The sequence below is a fragment of the Myotis myotis genome, unplaced genomic scaffold (genome assembly GCF_014108235.1).
Source record: "Myotis myotis isolate mMyoMyo1 unplaced genomic scaffold, mMyoMyo1.p scaffold_m19_p_16, whole genome shotgun sequence".
Lineage (NCBI taxonomy): Eukaryota > Metazoa > Chordata > Mammalia > Chiroptera > Vespertilionidae > Myotis > Myotis myotis.
This window is the reverse complement of record NW_023416320.1, coordinates 47,381,141-47,398,831: the sequence shown is the minus strand read 5'-3', so window position 1 is coordinate 47,398,831 and position 17,691 is coordinate 47,381,141. Positions and strand designations below refer to the sequence as shown.

Genomic DNA, 17,691 nt, shown 5'->3' with positions numbered 1-17,691 from the left:
TGTTGTGACCCAACCATAAAATTATTTTCTTTTTTTTTTCTCCCTCCCCCCCATAAAATTATTTTCGTTGCTACTTCATAACTGTAATGTTGCTACTGTTATGAATCGTAATGTAAATATCTGATATGCAGGATGGTCTTAGGCGACCCCTGTGAAAGGGTCGTTCGACCGCCAAAGGGGTCACGACCCACAGGTTGAGAACCACTGCATTAGATCCTTAGACCTTATTTTTCTCACAGTTGAAAGTTTGTACCCTTTTACCAATCTCTCCCTATCCCCTCTGCCCTACTCCTAGTCCTTAGTAACCACTTTCCTACTCTGTTTCTATGAGTTTGACTTTTTTCAGATTTCACAAATAAGTGATATCATGTAGTATTTGTCTTCCTATGTCGACTTCACCCAGATACTGCCCTGAAAGTCCACCCATGTTGTGCCAAATGGGAGGCGTGTCCCCTTTCTCATGACTGAATACCATTTCAGTGTGTGCAGACACCACATGCTCTTTACCCATCTTCGACTGATGGATGCCGTAGTGGCTGTGCCACGACCATTGTCATCAACAATGTACGAGGTTCTTTTTTCTCCACATCCTCACCACCGTCAGGTATCTTGGAAACCTCTGTGATTGCCCAGGCCGCCTTCTTTGTTCTTGTGGCTCCCAGTAGTTAAGGGTCTGGAATGAATAATTTCAATGGCCTTTTAATTACTTACATAAAATCTGAACAAGAAGGGAAAGAAGACTATAAAATTAGTAGAACCTGGAATCTGTAAGATCACCCCTAATTGGATGGGTTGTTGAATGTTCGTGGAGGTTTAGAGCTTTTAAGAACCATTGAGATCTAGTCAACTCTGTCTTTTGATAGAAAAATGTGAGACCCAGAAAAATTAGAGAGGAGTGTGAACCCGATTATAAAGCTCCTAATTCGCATATTTAACCTCTTCTACATCCTTTAGTCTTGACAGCCAATTAAAGCAGCATTTATGTCCTAAGCTTCTCCTCCAGTGAAGGATTCCTCAGATCTGCGTCTTACCTTGAGGAAACCCATATTCTCGTTAGAAAACAAGCCAGGCTCTCATTAAAAGTTGTTGGCTATGAGAGATTTAAGTAGCAGTTCAAGACAGTAGTCGGAGCCAGACCTCAGAGCGCTACTTCCTTAATGGCAAGTGAACTTGCAAACCAATTATTCTTGAAACCCAGTAAAAGGATATACATCTTCAGGCTGGGGTGGTCAGAGGAAGACCTTCCACACAGACGTTGGTTTGAGGTAGGACTGGATTTTCTTGGCCTCACTGCTGAATTTCCTGCTCCTTTTATAAAATTCACATAAAAGTCAGCTTTTCTCCCACGGGTCCTGACCTTTCTTTACTAGTAGAGCTCTTTGCATTTGCCTGTGCTTCTAGTATTAGTATTCCACATTTCATTATAGTTGTTTATCTCCCCCACTAGACTCTGAACTCTTTAATACCCAGACTTATCTTCATATACTGAGTATCTGCTTGGTACATAATGGTGACAAGTACATTTCAAATAAATGGAACACTTGCATGTACTTGCACAAAATAGGAATTTATATGACAACTAGAGGCCGGGTGCACAAATTCGTGCACCGATAGAGTCCCTCGGCCTGGCCAGCAATCAGGGCCAATTGGGCACAATCGGGGCTGTCTCGCCCAGTCCCGATCTGGGCTGATCGGGGCTGGCTGGGGGAGGGACTGCGGGCGGTTGACTGGCTATGGGAGGTTGGCTATGGGAGCGCACTGACCACCCAGCTGGCCGGGGGGGGGGGGGGGGGGGGCTGTGGGAGGTTGGCCGGCCACGGGAAGTTGGCTGTGGGAGCACACTGACTACCAGGGGGCAGCTCATGCGTTGAGCATCAGTGCTTGTCATAGCTACTGGCCAGTCGTCTGGTGGTAATAGTCACTTAGGCTTTTATATATATAGTTGCCAAAGTCTGTGTGTTGAATGAAGCCCTGACCCCCAATGTGATTGTATTGGAGATAAAGCAAGTGAGGTCATAAGTGGGGCCCCTAAGCCAGGGTTAGTGTCCTAATAAAAGGAGACACGAGAGCACTCTCTGGCTGTGCAAGCAGGCAGGAGAGGCCCCACCAGAAGCTGAGTCAGGCGAAACTGAGATTGGGGACTTCCAGCCGGCAGTACTGTGAGGAATAAAATTCTGATGTTTAAGAACCCAGTCGGTGGTATTTTGCTGTAGCAGCCCAAGCAGAGTAATGCACATGTATGTACACTCTTAGCTAAAGGCCGAGAAGCGTTAATCACATGTGTACATATAAGCAGCTATAGGAGTAGACATTGCTTTAGCAATGGAAGCTCTGCCTCCCCAGATGCCACCACGTCTTTGTCAACTGCAATCTAACGATCCAGCTCCTTTGCCAAGTCACCTGCCCGCCCCAGAGAACCTCTCAGCCAGGTCGGCACTAGTTAGGACAGGAAGTAGGTGGTTGTACACCTGCGTAAGTTCTTTGTTAAACCAACAGAGTGCAAGGGGTGTATTAAAGGAATCAGCTCAACTCTGATTCCTGAGTGAGTTAGAGCCAAGACAGGAGTGCTGGCCACAGGCTCCATGTGGCGGCTGCGGCCGGGAATGGATTCACCCGCACAGCCCCCCTCACTTCCGTGCTCATGCCCACCCATCCACTTCCTGTTCCACCTCAGTCCTCCCTGCATCCTCCCCTACCCGTGTCCCCTCTCCCCGCCTTCCCCCTCCCCGCATCCTCCCCACCCCGCATCCCACCTCTCTGCGTCCCCTCTCCCCTCACCTCATCCCCTCCCCGTGTCCCCCCTCTCCGCATCTTCCTTTCCCTATGTTCCCCTTCCTGGGTCCTCCCCTTCCTGGGTTACCCCCTCCTCACGTACCCCCACTCCCTGTGTCCTCTCATCCTTGCCCCACAATTCCCTTTCCACAGAGCAGCCAGACCGGCCTTCCCTTCTGTTGGCTTCCCATGGGCGCCTGCAGTAAACAGGGGTGTGGAGCACCCATGGCCTGCTCCTGCCTTCCTCGCGCCCCCGACTCCCTCTAGTCTCTGTGTCACGTGCTCTCGATCCACATCGGCCTTCCTTATTGTTTAGATCTTCCCCCTCTCTCCTGTCTTTGAACTGACTGTCCCTACCTGGACGACTGTGCGCCCCTCTTTTCCCAGCTGGCTCTTTCCTGTTGCTCAGGGCTCCCCTCAAATGTCAGTTCTCCAGGGGTTCCTCCCTGTCGCCTCCCTTTAGCACTGTGCACAGACCTGCTCCTCTGGGACTGGCTGCTTTGTTTGTTGGTTGTCCTTTCTCCCTTCCACAGCGTATGTGCTGAGTCCTGAGCCCTGTCTCTCTGTGCACTGGTCGCCCTGTACCTAGAGCAGTATCTGCCGTGGGCGGGCGTCAGTATTGGTTGAAGGAATGGCAGGTTGGAGCCCAGGCCCAGGGCACGCACTCATGCCAGCCCTTCTCCCTCGGGGCTCACAGTCTGTTCCCATGTCCCTCATCCTAAGGACCCTGCTTCCAGCAGAAAGGCCTAGAAACGCTTCCCAGAAGTCCCGCTGCTATTGCTCACCCGGCAGATCCGCTGTTGACGGCCATGGAAAGTTAAACTCAGCTTCTTTGAACGGGACATCTTTGAAGACTGCTGTCAACTGCTGTCCTGTGGCGTCAGTTTGGGCCCAGAAAGTAGCTAGATAGGCCTCAGGTGTTCTGTGTAAATCCAGGCCTGTCCTGGCTAGACTTCTGCTGAGCATTTACCAAGGCCTCTCTGTGCCTTCTCTCAGACAATTTCCCCACAATCCTAGCGGGACAGAGTTGTTCTTAAACACTGTCCGTTGGTTTGTTATCCAAGGTTTTAGTTCTCTCTGACAAGTAAACCGATCAACTATGGCTCTGTCTAGCTGTCAGTGTGACACGATATGTGCTCTCGGAACAGAACTCTGCTCCCATGCACCTTTCATTTTATCCCCGCCCCCCCCCCCAATTGATTTTTAGAGTGGAATGGAGAGAGAGACACAGAGAGAGAAACATCGATGTAGACACACATCGACTGATTGCCTCCTGTACATGCCCCGACTGGATGGGGATCGAGCCTACAACCAAGGTACGTGCCTTTGACCAGAATCAAACCTGGGGCCCTTCAGTCCTCGGGCCGACATTCTATCCACTGAGCCAGAATGGCTGGGGCCATGCACCTTTTCTTGGCAAACTAAACAGCTCTGGGATATTGAGACTCCCTCCCACCCCTCCCCCCATTTTGTAGGCACTGACTTTGGACGTCCGTTTACGTGGGCCGGGAAAGCTGGAATCAGAGACGCCCTATAGTGTTGGGGTCGGGGAGCCGGGGAGTGAACGCTCATCAGAGTTAAGTTTCCTATTAGGGACCACTAATCCCTTTCTGTTGTGAAGGAAAATTTTAATTCACTCTTCTACCCTGTCTTACTTTAAACGCATAAGAATTTATTCAGAGATACTTATATTAGTCACATGCTAACCTAACACTGTTCTTTTAGAATTTTAGTATTTTTTGAATATTTGTTTTGGGAAGTAAAAGCTTTAAGATAATATAATTATCTTATCACAAGTAAGTAATCAGAACCATATACTAAACAAAAACAAACAAAAAAACTTTTATTTACTCTTTTAAGTAACAAATACAGGATGGGGCAAAAGTAGTTTACAATTGTTTGTATGGAAAATAATCCAATAATTAACACATTAAGTGCCAAGACTGTTTTGTCTTCCTTTCCGTTTAGCCCGAAATATCCGATTTCACCGATATCCAATTTTCACCGGTGACTGACATGGCGCTTAAGGTGTTAATAAGTAATAATACAAGAATAAACTGTTTTTGCGTACACACAACTGTAAACCTCTGCTGTGTGTGATATTACTTTTTTTGCAGAATTATATTCCAGGGATATTTTCCTCTTCACAATATTTTACTAGCATGTAGCACCAAGTCACCCTGCAGATGCCAGTCTGCTCGGAAACACTCATTTTTCAGATGGGAAGCAGCGAGACCATCGACCTGCCAGCATGAGCCCCGGGTCTCTGTGTAGCCACGCTCCTGTTCTGATGGGAATGACCCGGAGAACAGGGAATTCCCACAGCCTGAGTCACACACTCAGCTGCTCAACGCCGAGGCTGCTCTCAGGACTAAAGTACGTGGGTGCTGCTGTGAGGTGGGACGCCAAGTTCAAGAGCAGGTGTGACGACCGATGGTGGGGTAGCAAGACGTCCAGTGCAGACCCCCGCTTACAGAGCCAGTTGCAGAAGTTCAGTAGCATCGAGAATATATATTTACTCAGGTTTTTTCCAACAGCCTGTCCAGTGCCTGCTGTGGATGGTGTAGTGCAACACTGGGAAGTAGAAATTCAAAAGTCCACATGAACACAGATTTCTTAAAGATAGTAACAGGTCCTAGAAAAAGATAGCTGTGTTTGGCCTTTTCGAGTCTCTTCTCATTTACATACTAAGAGGATGATTTAGAAATTGCCTGCCTAGGGAGGGGTCCAATAGCTCTTTTTCCTGGTCAGTGAAGTGTGTGTTCTCTCTGGAATGGAATTTAGCAGGCCACCTCACCAGCAGTCATGACAAGAGTCATCTTTAGCTTTCGGTGTGAGCCAGATGGACAAGCTAGTCACGTGTAGCAGCTGCTGCTCCCTGGAACTGAGGCGGCCTCTGCATGTGGGGTCATTAACGCGTGCCTGCTCTGGTCTGCAAGACTTAGTGCGGAAAGGTGTCCCCGACTGAGAGTGTTTGCTGCACACCCGGCCTCCCTCTGACTATTTGGCTGTTCTTTTCTGATTGGCCGTCCAGCTCTCTGCTCTCTGAGGCTGGAAGACCTACCTGGCACTCTGAGTCGGTCAGAATGCTGGAAATGGAAGGAGTTGATGCATCTAATCAGCCCTGACTAAATTGAAACTCCTTTGCCACTGCGATCATCCATCTGGAAATTCCCTGCGATTTCCTCCACTAACACACAAACAAGCAATTCCCTTTCAGCCAGACCGGCCGATGTTCTTCCTCAGATTGACCTGAAACCTGCTAAGTCGGCCTCCTCGGACTTCTACCCATTTTTCTCATTTCCGCTTTCTTGAGGCACACAAGGCAGGCACACGCAGTAAAAACCTCTTTTCCTTCCCCTCTCCCCCAGTGTGCTGAGTGCCCTTCCTCCCTTAAGCTCTTCATGCAGCATAAGACCAGTTCTCTCACTGTTGTCCCCAGGACAGGCCGCCGTCCGTGGCCCTGGGCCGCGCTGCCCCGCGTGCAGCACAGTGCGGAGGAGGGAGACGGGGTTTGATGCAGGATACATACTGGTGCTAATTCCGCCTAATCCTGAGGTAACTGATTAGGGAGCAAAGCCACATTGTTGACTGTTACTGACTTTGCAATGATCCAAAACCACTGTGTCACCTAAGTGCCTTTAAATAACATACTTCCTAGACTATGTAGTCGGTTGTCTTTTTTCTTGTTAATTTCACAGAACTTCTAGGGCTTCAGTGCCCTCAGTCCTATACAATAAAAGGCTAATATGCAAATCGAACCGCAGAATGACCGGTTGCTATGATGTGCACTGACCACCAGAGCACAGATGCTTAATGCAGGAGCTGCCCCCTGGTGGTCAGTGCGCTCTCACAGGGGGAGTGCTGCTCAGCCAGAAGCCGGGCTCATAGCTGGTGGGTGCAGTGGTGGTGGCAGGAGCCTCTCCCGCCTCCTCTACAGCGCTAAGGATGTCCAACTGACGGCTTAGGTCCGCTCCGGACATCCCCCGAGGGCTCCTGGACTGCGAGAGGGTGCAGGCCGGGCTGACGACCCCCCTGAGTGCACGAATCTCGTGCACTGGGCCTCTAGTTTTCAATAAGAGGCATGAACTGGAGTGTTTAATAAATGTACCCAGTTTGGGGTACAAAGGGCAGATATTAACCAGGGCCTGTATTTCAAGCCCTAGGGGTCCTTCTACAGCCAACCTGGCGTCAGCCCTGTCAGCACTGGGCGGTGTCTGTGCCCCCCCAACCCCCTGACTTTGGGTCTTGTCCCGCAAAGCAGGCTGTTGAGACCTCTGGATGGCAGCCTGGGTCTGATTCTTGCAGGAAAGAGTTTTCACTCTGACCCCTGCAGCCCACACAAGCCATTGCAACAACCGTCTCTTAAGTGTTTGGCTTCCCAAAGGCACCTGAGGAAGTCTGCCCTCTGGTTGAGAGGGCACAGGTGTGGGGACCCACCTGCTGAGAACTCTGCGTCCCCCCAGGAAATGGCCAGTGGCCAGCTTCTCCCTCAGGCTGCCTCTGTGGGTTGGGGGGTGAGAGAGCCTCTCTTTCCTTTGGTTTCTCCTTGCCTCGTGTAGATGTTGGGAGGTGTTCATTGAAAATGCAACAATACTTATTTGGTAAGTCCGAGAGCCAAGAAACAAGATTAAAAGGAAGACTCAGCCACAGTCAAACCTTGATCTTTCTCTAACTCTTCCTCTGTTCTGTACCAACAAAACTTGTCTCTGGCACTAAATGTATATATTTTCTTCTCTCATAAAATAAAAATTATACACCACAAAATATAAGCCCTTTTGCTTAGATTACAAAATAATAGCTCCAACTTGAGTCCCAGTTTTAGTTCTCAGCATATCTCAGGTGTCTGAAAGCATTGCTTCCTTGGTTCCCTCTGGACTTTTTGGGATTGTTTTGTTATACTAGTTATCTTTAATTTCCCTAACAAGTGTACAGACTAGACGTTACATAGACAGGCAAAGCTAGAATTGCAGGTTTTAAATATCAAATATGAGACAAGCGAAGTTGTTTTCCAGTATAAATAAACATATATATATATATATATATATATATATCTCCATATTCTGATCAGCAACACTTTTTTTTCTAAAAATAGGCAATATGGTTGTTAGCCGATAGGATTGTCCTTTCCCAAATTCCTTAGCACACCTGATTTTTTAACTCTGAGAAAAGAGTATAACTGTCGTCATTGATGTCGTATGTAATTATCTGTATAGCCCACATTATTAAAAAGGGCACTTATGGTTGGACATGTTAAAATGTTTCATTTTCACATTTCATAAAATAAATGAATGCTTAAACAGAACTTTCCTGTTTGTTGTGGCACAAAATACCGATTAGCAGGAATTTGGTTTAAAAGAAAACAAAATCACACATTTAGATTAGAGTTGCAGAAACAGATTAAAATCCTTATCTAGGATGATTGCAGTTAAGGATGAGCACTATCCCTTGCTTGTTACCTGAGGGCGTGTAGGTTTCTAGCTGCAGGTTGCTGTGTGTGTTTATTTTCACCTAGTTGATAGTCACACCCTCTGTATTGTTTTTAAAGGGATAAGCAATAGTTTTTTCAAGGGGCTTTTGTAATAATTCACTAGCAGAAGTTATGATTATAGTAACTTTTGTTTCCTACTTACGTCTTCTAATGACTGGGATAATAAATGAGGACTTAAGGTTTGTGCTGTTTAAAATGAGTGGAAATCTGAAGAGCTGTAGAACTTTAGGAGCTCTCTGTCTTTGTTTTGGTGACTGTGGGTGCAGCGCTTGCGGGTACAGCGCGGAGCGTGCAGTGAGAGAGGGTCTGGACAGGCAGCCACAGATCGCGCAGAAGGAAGCAGCAGGTTGGACGGTCAAGGAGACACGGCAGGTCGTGCTCTGAAAAGTGAGACCAAACCAAACACGCCAAGTGGTCCCGTATAAAGGTTAATTGTTGAGTGTTTAAGGCTATAACAATATTTGATGTAGCCAATTAAAAGTCTTAAATGTTTGTATTTTGTATATATATTTAATCAGTTTTACACATAATATCACTCTACACTTTATCAGTTTTCAAACACTTAAATTGGATAAAAGTAGAATAAAGTCATAGAACTGCAAAAGCCCTTAGGTCTATTCTAACACTGCTATTTAATGATGAGAAATGCCTAGACCGTTCATTTAAAAAACAAAGTACACACAAGATACACACATATTCTCTCTCTCTCTCTCTCTCTCTCTCTCTCACACTCACACACACACACACACACACAGGTCAGTTGCTGGCTTCACACGTAGGTCAACACTACAGCGAACATTTGTCAGAATTAGAAAAAACAAACGTGTTCATTAAGCCATTAGTAACATTGTCATTTTTTCTCTTCAAAAAAGAAAAAACTTTATTTTTTTAAGTCTTAAAATTTTAAATAGGAATTGTAAGGAAATCAGAAAAAGTTCTAAACTATTTTAACTTAATTGGATGAGAACATAGATGGTTAATAATTTCAAAAGAACTATTTTTACAACCTCTAAGAGTTACGATTACAGCAAGACAGCTAAATTGACTAGCAAAGTCAGAATTCCTCACAATATTCTCTTTGGCTACGGAGGTTCAGTCTGGGCCTTGTAACTGTCAGCTTTGTGTATTTGATGTATTTGTATGAAAGAACTAGTCAGAGACTCTCCGCGTTTCCATCTACTAACTAGTATGAGAGCCCCCCAGCGGCACTGGCAGATGCTGAAGAGTCTGTGGAAGGGACGCCAAAAGACTCTCCAAAGGAAAGTCTTAGACCATGTTTCTAACACAAAAACGCGAAACCAGATTTCATTGCCCTTTTCCTAAAGCGCTCAGACACACAAGCTCATTTACACGGCGTACGGTCTGAAAAGTGCCCCGGGAAGACGGCAGTCCCGGAAGGCCGGCGTGAGTCCATTCAGGCTGGCGTTCACAGCCATCGGCCACAGCAAGCACGTGAAGGTAAAGAAGGAACACACCAAGGCTTGCTTCACTTTGATGTGCTCACTGGAGACATCTATTTGCCTTTCAAGACATCAGCGTTCAGTGGTTTTAATATGAAATACAAGATTTCTGAAAAATAAATATCTGGGTTTTTTTTTCTAATTAAAAAAAAAAAGATGCAAGAAACAAACAACAGAAAACATTGCATGAAGCTGTGGAGATTTTTTTCCAGTAATTTGTAATTCAATGGTATTTGCTATCCCAGAAAGTAATCATTTTTCTAATGGGGAGCAATTAAAATAATGGGTTGGATGGCAGCAACATTGCTTACATTTTATTTCAAAGGGAAGACATTATAAGACTATATGAAGTAGTAAATTCTTACAGCCCCGAAGGGATTAAGTTTACAATTCTTGCAAGGAGTCCCAGGTAATTGAGAACTTTAGAAAAGGAAGAGGAAAGAGTCTGTGGATCCTCTCAGACCACTTGGTGGCCTTAAGCAAGGACTTGACATCCATGTAGCTTAACTTTATGTCTGCAGCATGGGGAAGTGTCTTTCTGGAGAATTTCATTTAACCTCTATAGCTAATAAGACAGTACTGTTGCTGTGTGTCTAGTACAATGTCACATGCAGATTTGAGGAAGAATACAAAAATCAACAAAAAGGAAAGAAATGTTTGCAGGTGGGGGGGGTAGTAATGGCAAACGTGAATCTGGTTGTTTATTATTGCTGATTCTAATTAGTAGTTACTTACTATAACAAACTGTTTCAAAGTGCTATTTTTCCTGTAAAACTAGCCTTTCTGCCACAGTACACATTGATATGTTGTAGGAAAATATCTTACTATTTTTATTGTCACTTTGAAATTGTCTAGAGCTGCATAGTCACATGGCTATTTAAATCAAAATGAAATAAAATTAAATGTAATTTAAAAGTTTAATTCCTCAGTCAGACTAGCCCTATTTCAACTGCTCAATAATCACATTATATAGAGTGTTTCCATTATCACAGAAAGTTATGTTGGGTCGCAGTGTTTTGGTTTATTGATATTGTAATTAAGTTTCAGTGCATTCCATTGAAAGGTAGGAACATCATTCATTTGGCTCAGCTGATAGAGTGTTGGCCTGCAGACCGAAGGGTACCGGTTCAATTACGGTCAAGGGCACATACCCTGGTTGCAGGCTCCTCCCTGGCCCAGGCCCTGGTTGGGGAACATGCAGGAGACAAACAATTGATGTTCTTCTCACATCGATATTTCTCTCTGTCTTTCCCTCTCTCCCACTCTCTCTGAAAATCAATGGGAAAATATCCTCGGGTGAGGATTTAAAAAAAAAAAGTCAGATGTTTAGGCTTATACAATTAAATTAGGGTTTAAACCCAAGCAGATATTGGAAGGAAACCCACCTCTACATTTCTCTCCTAGGATTCTTTACTGATTTAATTATAACTTGGAATTCTAGCTGGGAGTGCCCTGTTTTCTCCCTCACTCCGCCTCGGTGCCAGGGTCACTGTGCTTGTTTCCATGGTGGGGACGGTGATGATGAGGATGGTGCTGGTGGCGTTGGTGATGATAGCTAACATTTATTGAGCATTTATAAGGGTTTCGCATGTAGTCACTCATTTCGTGCTCACAGGAGCCTGGGGGGTAGGCATAATTAGTAACTGTGTTACAGACGGGGGAACGGAGCAGGGACAGAGGAACTAGCCCAGAGTCACATGTTGGTAAGTGAAAGGCCTGGATGTGCCTCGTCGGCTGGTTCCAGAGCCCTTGTTTTTAAGCTCTGCCCGGCCTCTTCCGGCTGTTCATACTCAGGCCAACATCTTTGAATAAAGTGACAGTGTATAGACTGCACAAGCAATCTGGGAAGTTTCCTGGCATCTGCACTTTAATCTCGTCTGTGGAACAGTGGAAGCCCAGCTGGGGAGACTATGTAGTATCGGGGTTCAGACTGCAGTCCTGGAAGCTCACCTCGGATTGCAATGGCAGGGCCTGGCCAGTGGTTAGAGCGCCAACCCAATACACAGGGTGCGGGTTCCATCCCAGGCCAGAAGCAACCAGTGAATCATAAATCAGTGGGACTGCAGATGGATGTTCCTCCCCCTCCCCCTCCCCCTCCCCCTCCCCCTCCCCCGTTCTCTCTAAAAGTCAATCAGAAAAAAATTTTTTGCATTACGTGGGCAGAAGTGGAGTTCTCAGAAATACATGACTTCTTTCTTCCCCTTTAATAAAGAGTTTTGCAGTGAAAGACGGGTAACTTCCTCTGAATGGCTGCCGTTCCTTTGAGGGAGAACATTTCCCAGAGCGACAGGCTGCCAGGCCTTTCTGGAAGGGACTCCAGGTGCACTCCTCCAATTCGTGTGGTCATTGCCTGACTTTTTTGGTCTAAATTACTGACCCTCCAAGACTCTGTCATCACTTAGGGCAGCGGTTCTCAACCTGTGGGTTGCAACCCCTTTGGTGGTCAAACGACCCTTTCACAGGGGTCGCCTAAGACCATCCTGCATATCAGATATTTACATTACGATTCATAACAGTAGCAGCATTACAGTTATGACGTAGCGACGAAAATAATTTTATGGTTGGGTCACAACATGAACTGTATTTAAAGGGCCAGAAGGTTGAGAACCGCTGACTTAGGGAGAACATCTGTTAACCTGGAAGGTGGTTAATGGGCCACAGAGTTCTGTCCGCGGTCCTCGTCTTGCTGGCCCTTTGGGTGGGCTGTCTGCCCTCCTGCAGGACTGTCACAGGGAAGGTCATTCTCGGCGTCTCCAGGTGACAGAGCAGACAGCATCGGAATCATGGGGGGCTGGGATTCCCAGGTCCCCCCCCCCCGCCCCAGCAAGCACCCCAGGTGCCTCCGATGTGATGGGAAGTGTGGCCGCCACTGTTCAGAGGGCTCCACAAAGTGAGATGTGTGCATGGCCTCCTGTGGGAGACAGCCGTGACCACTTCCCTGCCTCACCGGCTCGCAGGCTGAGAGGGAAGGTAACGCTTACATAGCAGTAACTGTGACACAGGTAAAAATCTGGCACCATAACAGTAAATCAGCTACAGTAACAACCACCCCCCGCCCCTCACCCCGGTACCCACATTCAACCTTGGTCCAAAAACATTAAACTGAAAATTGCAGAAATAAACAATTCCTAGGTTTTCAGTCACTCACTGTTCTGAGTAGCATCATGAAATCCCCTGCCTCCCCTCCATCCGACCTGGCACATGGCTTGTCCCTGTGCCCAGCGCCTTCGCACTGGGGACGCTCCCGCCAGCTGCGTAGACCGGGGTCAGATCCCTGCCCAGGGATCGCAGTCCTGGTGTTCAGTAGCCCTTATTGACGTCCTAATGGCCCAATGCTACTCAGCTAACCTGCATTGCAGTGTATTGCTATATTGTACTTTATTATTAGTTATTGTTCACCTCTTACTGTGCCTAATGTATAAAGTCAGCAGCATCGTAGGTAAGGGTTGGAGAGAAACATAGCACGTTTCAGGTTCACACCCTCCATGGTTCCAGGGGGTCTTGGAACATGTCCCTGCAGTTAAAGGGGGACTGCTGTACTCCAATAGCAGAAGTCAGAGGACCTTGTAGACTCTTTAGTTTTGCTTCCTGTCCATTGGGTGACTCTTCCTTCGTTCAGCACACGTGCAGGCCTGCACTTGGCTTTTCATCTTCTTTACCGGCTCACTGAGCAGGTCGCAGAATTTCCATAATTTTTAGAGATGAAGGTAAAGCTATCATATTATGATCGCTGCTGCATCAAAAAATGGGGACAGTTTTGTCTGTTGTAGTTACCAATACAATGGCCCTCGTGGTGTTGCTGTGTCATTGTTGAGCTGGGACTGCAGCGTTTGTATGACAGACCCATCTGCACGGAGGGCTTCCTGTGCTCAGAGGTCTTCCCAGTGATCAGGACCCGTTCGTCTCTGCTCAACAGTCACTGTGCCTCCCCACGGCTGGTTGTAATCCATCTGTGAGTAATGCCCCTGAAAGTAAGGAAAAAGAAATAGACCAGTTACGAACAATAGAAGGAGAAGAGAACTAGCATTTACCGTCACTCTGCCCGGCAGTTTCAGAGAGGTTGAGTGAATACACCGTCCACACAGCTGCCGAAGCCAGGAACTACACTTTCCAGACCATCGCCCGCTGCCGGCTCTTATCAGCGAGCGTCTTGTTCATTTGACATCTGAGTACCTGCCGCTTTGGCATCTCGGACACGGATCAGTACAGCCAGATCGTGGGGCGCGCAGTCTAACTGGAGACCAGAGGCGCACAGGCCACCGGTCCAGGCAGTGAGGCCCCACTGGCGTTCGGGCTGACGGGCTGCGTTCCCATCTGCTGTCCCGTTCAGTCCCACCGCAGCCTGCAGAGGCCCGAGTCTCCCGGAGCCTGAGGAAGCTGTGGTTTAGAGAAAGCAGCGGACCGAGGTTCCAGCCAGGACGCTCGCTGCGGGGCTCGGGTTGGCGTCCAAGTCCAGGACGGCAGAGCCTCTGTCTTCCTGGGCATCAGGGCCGACCCTTCATCTGACAAGGCGTGTCGTGGTGCCGCGGCTCTCGGGAGGGCGTCTGAGGCCACGGGCCTGGTGTTTAAGAGCCAGTAGGACGCAGAGAGACGGCAGGCCCAGCAGTGCCGGCAACAGGAGCCAAGGGGCAGAGGAGGAGATGCGTGGCTCGGCCGCTTCCACCTCAGCATTCAGGGCGGCCTGGGGAGGCCTTGTCATACCTCAGCTTTTGCCAGGCATGTGGGACTTGAGGGGCTAAGTTGCAGAAATATCTGTCTCCAGAAATGAATAAAACTTGCTAACTCGTTGGGTGTTGCAGGGAGGAGGGAAGGCAGGTCCACATGAATGAACGCTGGTTAACCGAACCCCTGTGTTGTGAAGACAAGCGAAAGCATCCCGTGAGCCAGTGATGTGGGAAATGGCGTCGCCTTCACCTTGCTGGAACTCACCTCACTTCCCCAGGGGCTGCGTCCTATGGAGTACACTCTGTAATTGTCATTTTCTAAGAATAAAGCAATATCTCCGTCTTCTCTCTCATTTTTAAAAATATACAGAAAATGTGATCGCTGCTGTCAGGCGCGTGTGTGCACGTGCACACACATACACCCTGTGGAGGGACTAGGAAATGCGACCAACGTTACTGTTCTCCAAACTTTACAAATGGACATAACTTCTAGAATCAGAAAAATAACTTAAGTCAAATAGCCTAAGTGTTTATTTCATGGACCACTCATAAATTCCTTCAGAATACCTCGCCAGACATTGTGTTCATATTTCCTCCAACATTGTTTTCCAGTGGCTTTGGGGAGAACTTTGTTTCTTCATTTTCTGCATATGTGGACTTATTTTAATTTTAAAATTAACTTAAAGTATTTGAAGTAGATATTTTGATTTTTAAAGATTTGTGGTTTTTAATCGGTAGGGATATTTTCACTCTCCCATACCTCTCTGTAATGCTGATGTTAAACTCTTAAAATAGTTGATCAAGGAAGAAAGGTAAATGAGTGTCAGTTTTTATTTGGTGTTGTATTACTTGGCCATTTTACTGATCAAACTGAGCCATCATGCATGTTATCACCGGATTACTCTTTAATTACAATCAGTCCCTGTATTAAGTACTTCCCATTTAGATTCTGTTTTCAATTTTGCTTTTATAAAATTTTCTTTAGAAGAAGATTTTAATTTTAGAAGAAAATTGTATCTGAAAACCTTTTTTGTCACCTTGATACTCTCCAACTTTATAAATGAATGATGACATATTAAAAGAAATGTCAATTTCAAGAACCAACTTGTTTGAATTTCAGTTTGGAAAACACTTTTATTTTGGTTATAAGAATCTTTAAAAGCAACTTTAAGATGAAAATTCTGACATAACTAAATTACTTTTATGTCAAAAATTATTAGATACTGGTGTTCATTTTTTTATCTTGAGCCAATACAACTCAGAATTAGAAATTGTATTATAAACTAGTTGCTCATTTTATGCAGAATTAATGGATTTTTTTTTTCTATTTAGGAAATACCAGATAGGAACCAGAGTCCGTCTGCGGCTGCTAGACCTTGAACTTACATCCAGGTTCCTGGGAGCGACCACAGACACGACGTTACTGGAGGCGGATGCGGTGCTCCTGGGGCTCCAGGAGAGCAGAGATCCCAGAGCAAGGGAGGAGCCTCGTGAGCAATGAACGGACTTCGCTTAGTGCCTTCCCTCCTGGTACAGCCCCGATGGTCACCGGGGATGCAGTTAGAAAACTGAATAAATGACTGAAGGAAGACAGTGAAAGCTATAATTGTAGCTCTTGTTTGTTAGAATTTCCTTAGCTGTACCTCCCTTCCCCTTTTTTGTACCATTTTCCCCTTTGTTTGGGATAGTGTAACCCAGTGGTTCTCAACCTTCCTAATGCAGTTCTTCATGTTGTGGTGATCCCCAATTTCATTGTTACAAATTGAACATAATTAAAGCATAGTGATTTATCACAAAAACAATATGTAATTATATATATATGTTTTCTGATGGTCTTAGGCGACCCCTGTGAAAGGGTTGTTCGACCCCCAAAGGGGTCGTGACCCACAGGTTGAGAACCGCGGGAACCTGTACTGGGCAGTGCTGTGATGGAATAAACACGCTGTGAGAGCTATGTGCCGGCCCTGTTCTAACCCCAAGAGCAGCAGCAAGCAAGTTAGACAGTCGCTCGCATCTTGGAGCCTACCCTCGACTAGGGGAAGTAACGACAAGTAAGTGAGAAACACAGTGTGTTAGAGAGTGACACGTGCTAAGGACAAAAATAAGAAGGGAGGGCTGAGGATCTGCACAGACATGTTTCCAAAGAGGACAGACGGGAGGTCCGTGGGAAGGTGCTCAGCATCCTGGAAATGCACATCCGACCCCAGCGAGGTACCACCTCACACCTGCTAGAACGGCTGTTACCAAAAGGACAAGAAATCAGTGTTGGTGAGGACGCGGAGAAAAGGGAAGGTTCGGGCGCAGTTGATGGGGTGTCAGCTGGTACAGCCACTGTAGAAAACAGCAGGAGATTGCTCAAAAAATTAAAATAGAGCTACCAGTATTCCCCTCATGGTATTTATCAGAGTAAAACGAAAACACTAACTCAAAAAGAGGTATGCATCCCATGTTCATTGCAGCATTAGTTACACTAGCCGAGTAATGGAAACAACCTAGGTTGCTGGATGAATAAAGAAGATAATGCTAAATATATAAATTAGAATATTACTTGGCCATAAAAAGAAGGAAATCTTGCCATTGTGACAACATGGATGGGCTTTGAGGGCATTATGCTAAGTGAGATAAGTTAGAGAAAGCTATATACCGTATGATCTCACTTATAGGTAGAATTTAACAAAAAGGGAAAAAAGCCCATGGATATAGACTAGAGAATAGATTGATGGGGGGGGGGGGGGGGAAGGAGGATGAAATGGGTGAAGGGGATTAAAAGGTATAAATTTCCAACTATAAATAAGTCATAGGATGTAATGTACAGCATGGTGACTACAGTTCATAATACTGTATTGTAACTTGTCAGTTGCTAAGAGAGTAGATCTTTTTTTTTTCTTTTTTTTATTGCTTAAAGTATTACAAAGGGTATTACATATGTGTCCATTTTTTCCCCCCGCCCTTGACAGTCCCCTAGCCTCCCCTATCCCCCAGTGTCTGTGTCCATTGGTTATGCTTATATGCATGCATACAAGTCCTTTGGTTGATCTCTTACCCCCCTCCCTCCTGCCCCCCAACCCTCCCCAGCCTTCCCGCTGCAGTTTGACAATCTGTTTGAGGCTGCTCTGCCTCTGTATCTATTATTGTTCAAAGGTTTATAATGGTCTTCATTATCCATGAATGAGTGAGATCATGTGGTATTTTTCCTTCATTGACTGGCTTATTTCACTTAGCATAATGCTCTCCAGTTCCATCCATGTCATTGCAAATGGTAAGAGTTCCTTCCTTTTTACAGCAGCATAGTATTCCATCGTGT

General features: G+C 46.2%; 1 protein-coding gene across 1 annotated transcript in view; it reads left to right on the top strand.

Moving 5' to 3' along the window:
• The window catches only part of MRPS28 (mitochondrial ribosomal protein S28), a 102,517-nt gene extending 86,361 nt beyond the window's left edge, over window positions 1–16,156 (top strand). The window contains exon 3 of the mRNA XM_036338770.1: window positions 15,720–16,156. Coding sequence (XP_036194663.1) covers window positions 15,720–15,888 — 169 coding nt within the window. The 3' untranslated portion in view covers window positions 15,889–16,156. The remainder of the gene's footprint in view (window positions 1–15,719) is intronic.
• Window positions 16,157–17,691: the final 1,535 nt, after the last annotated feature.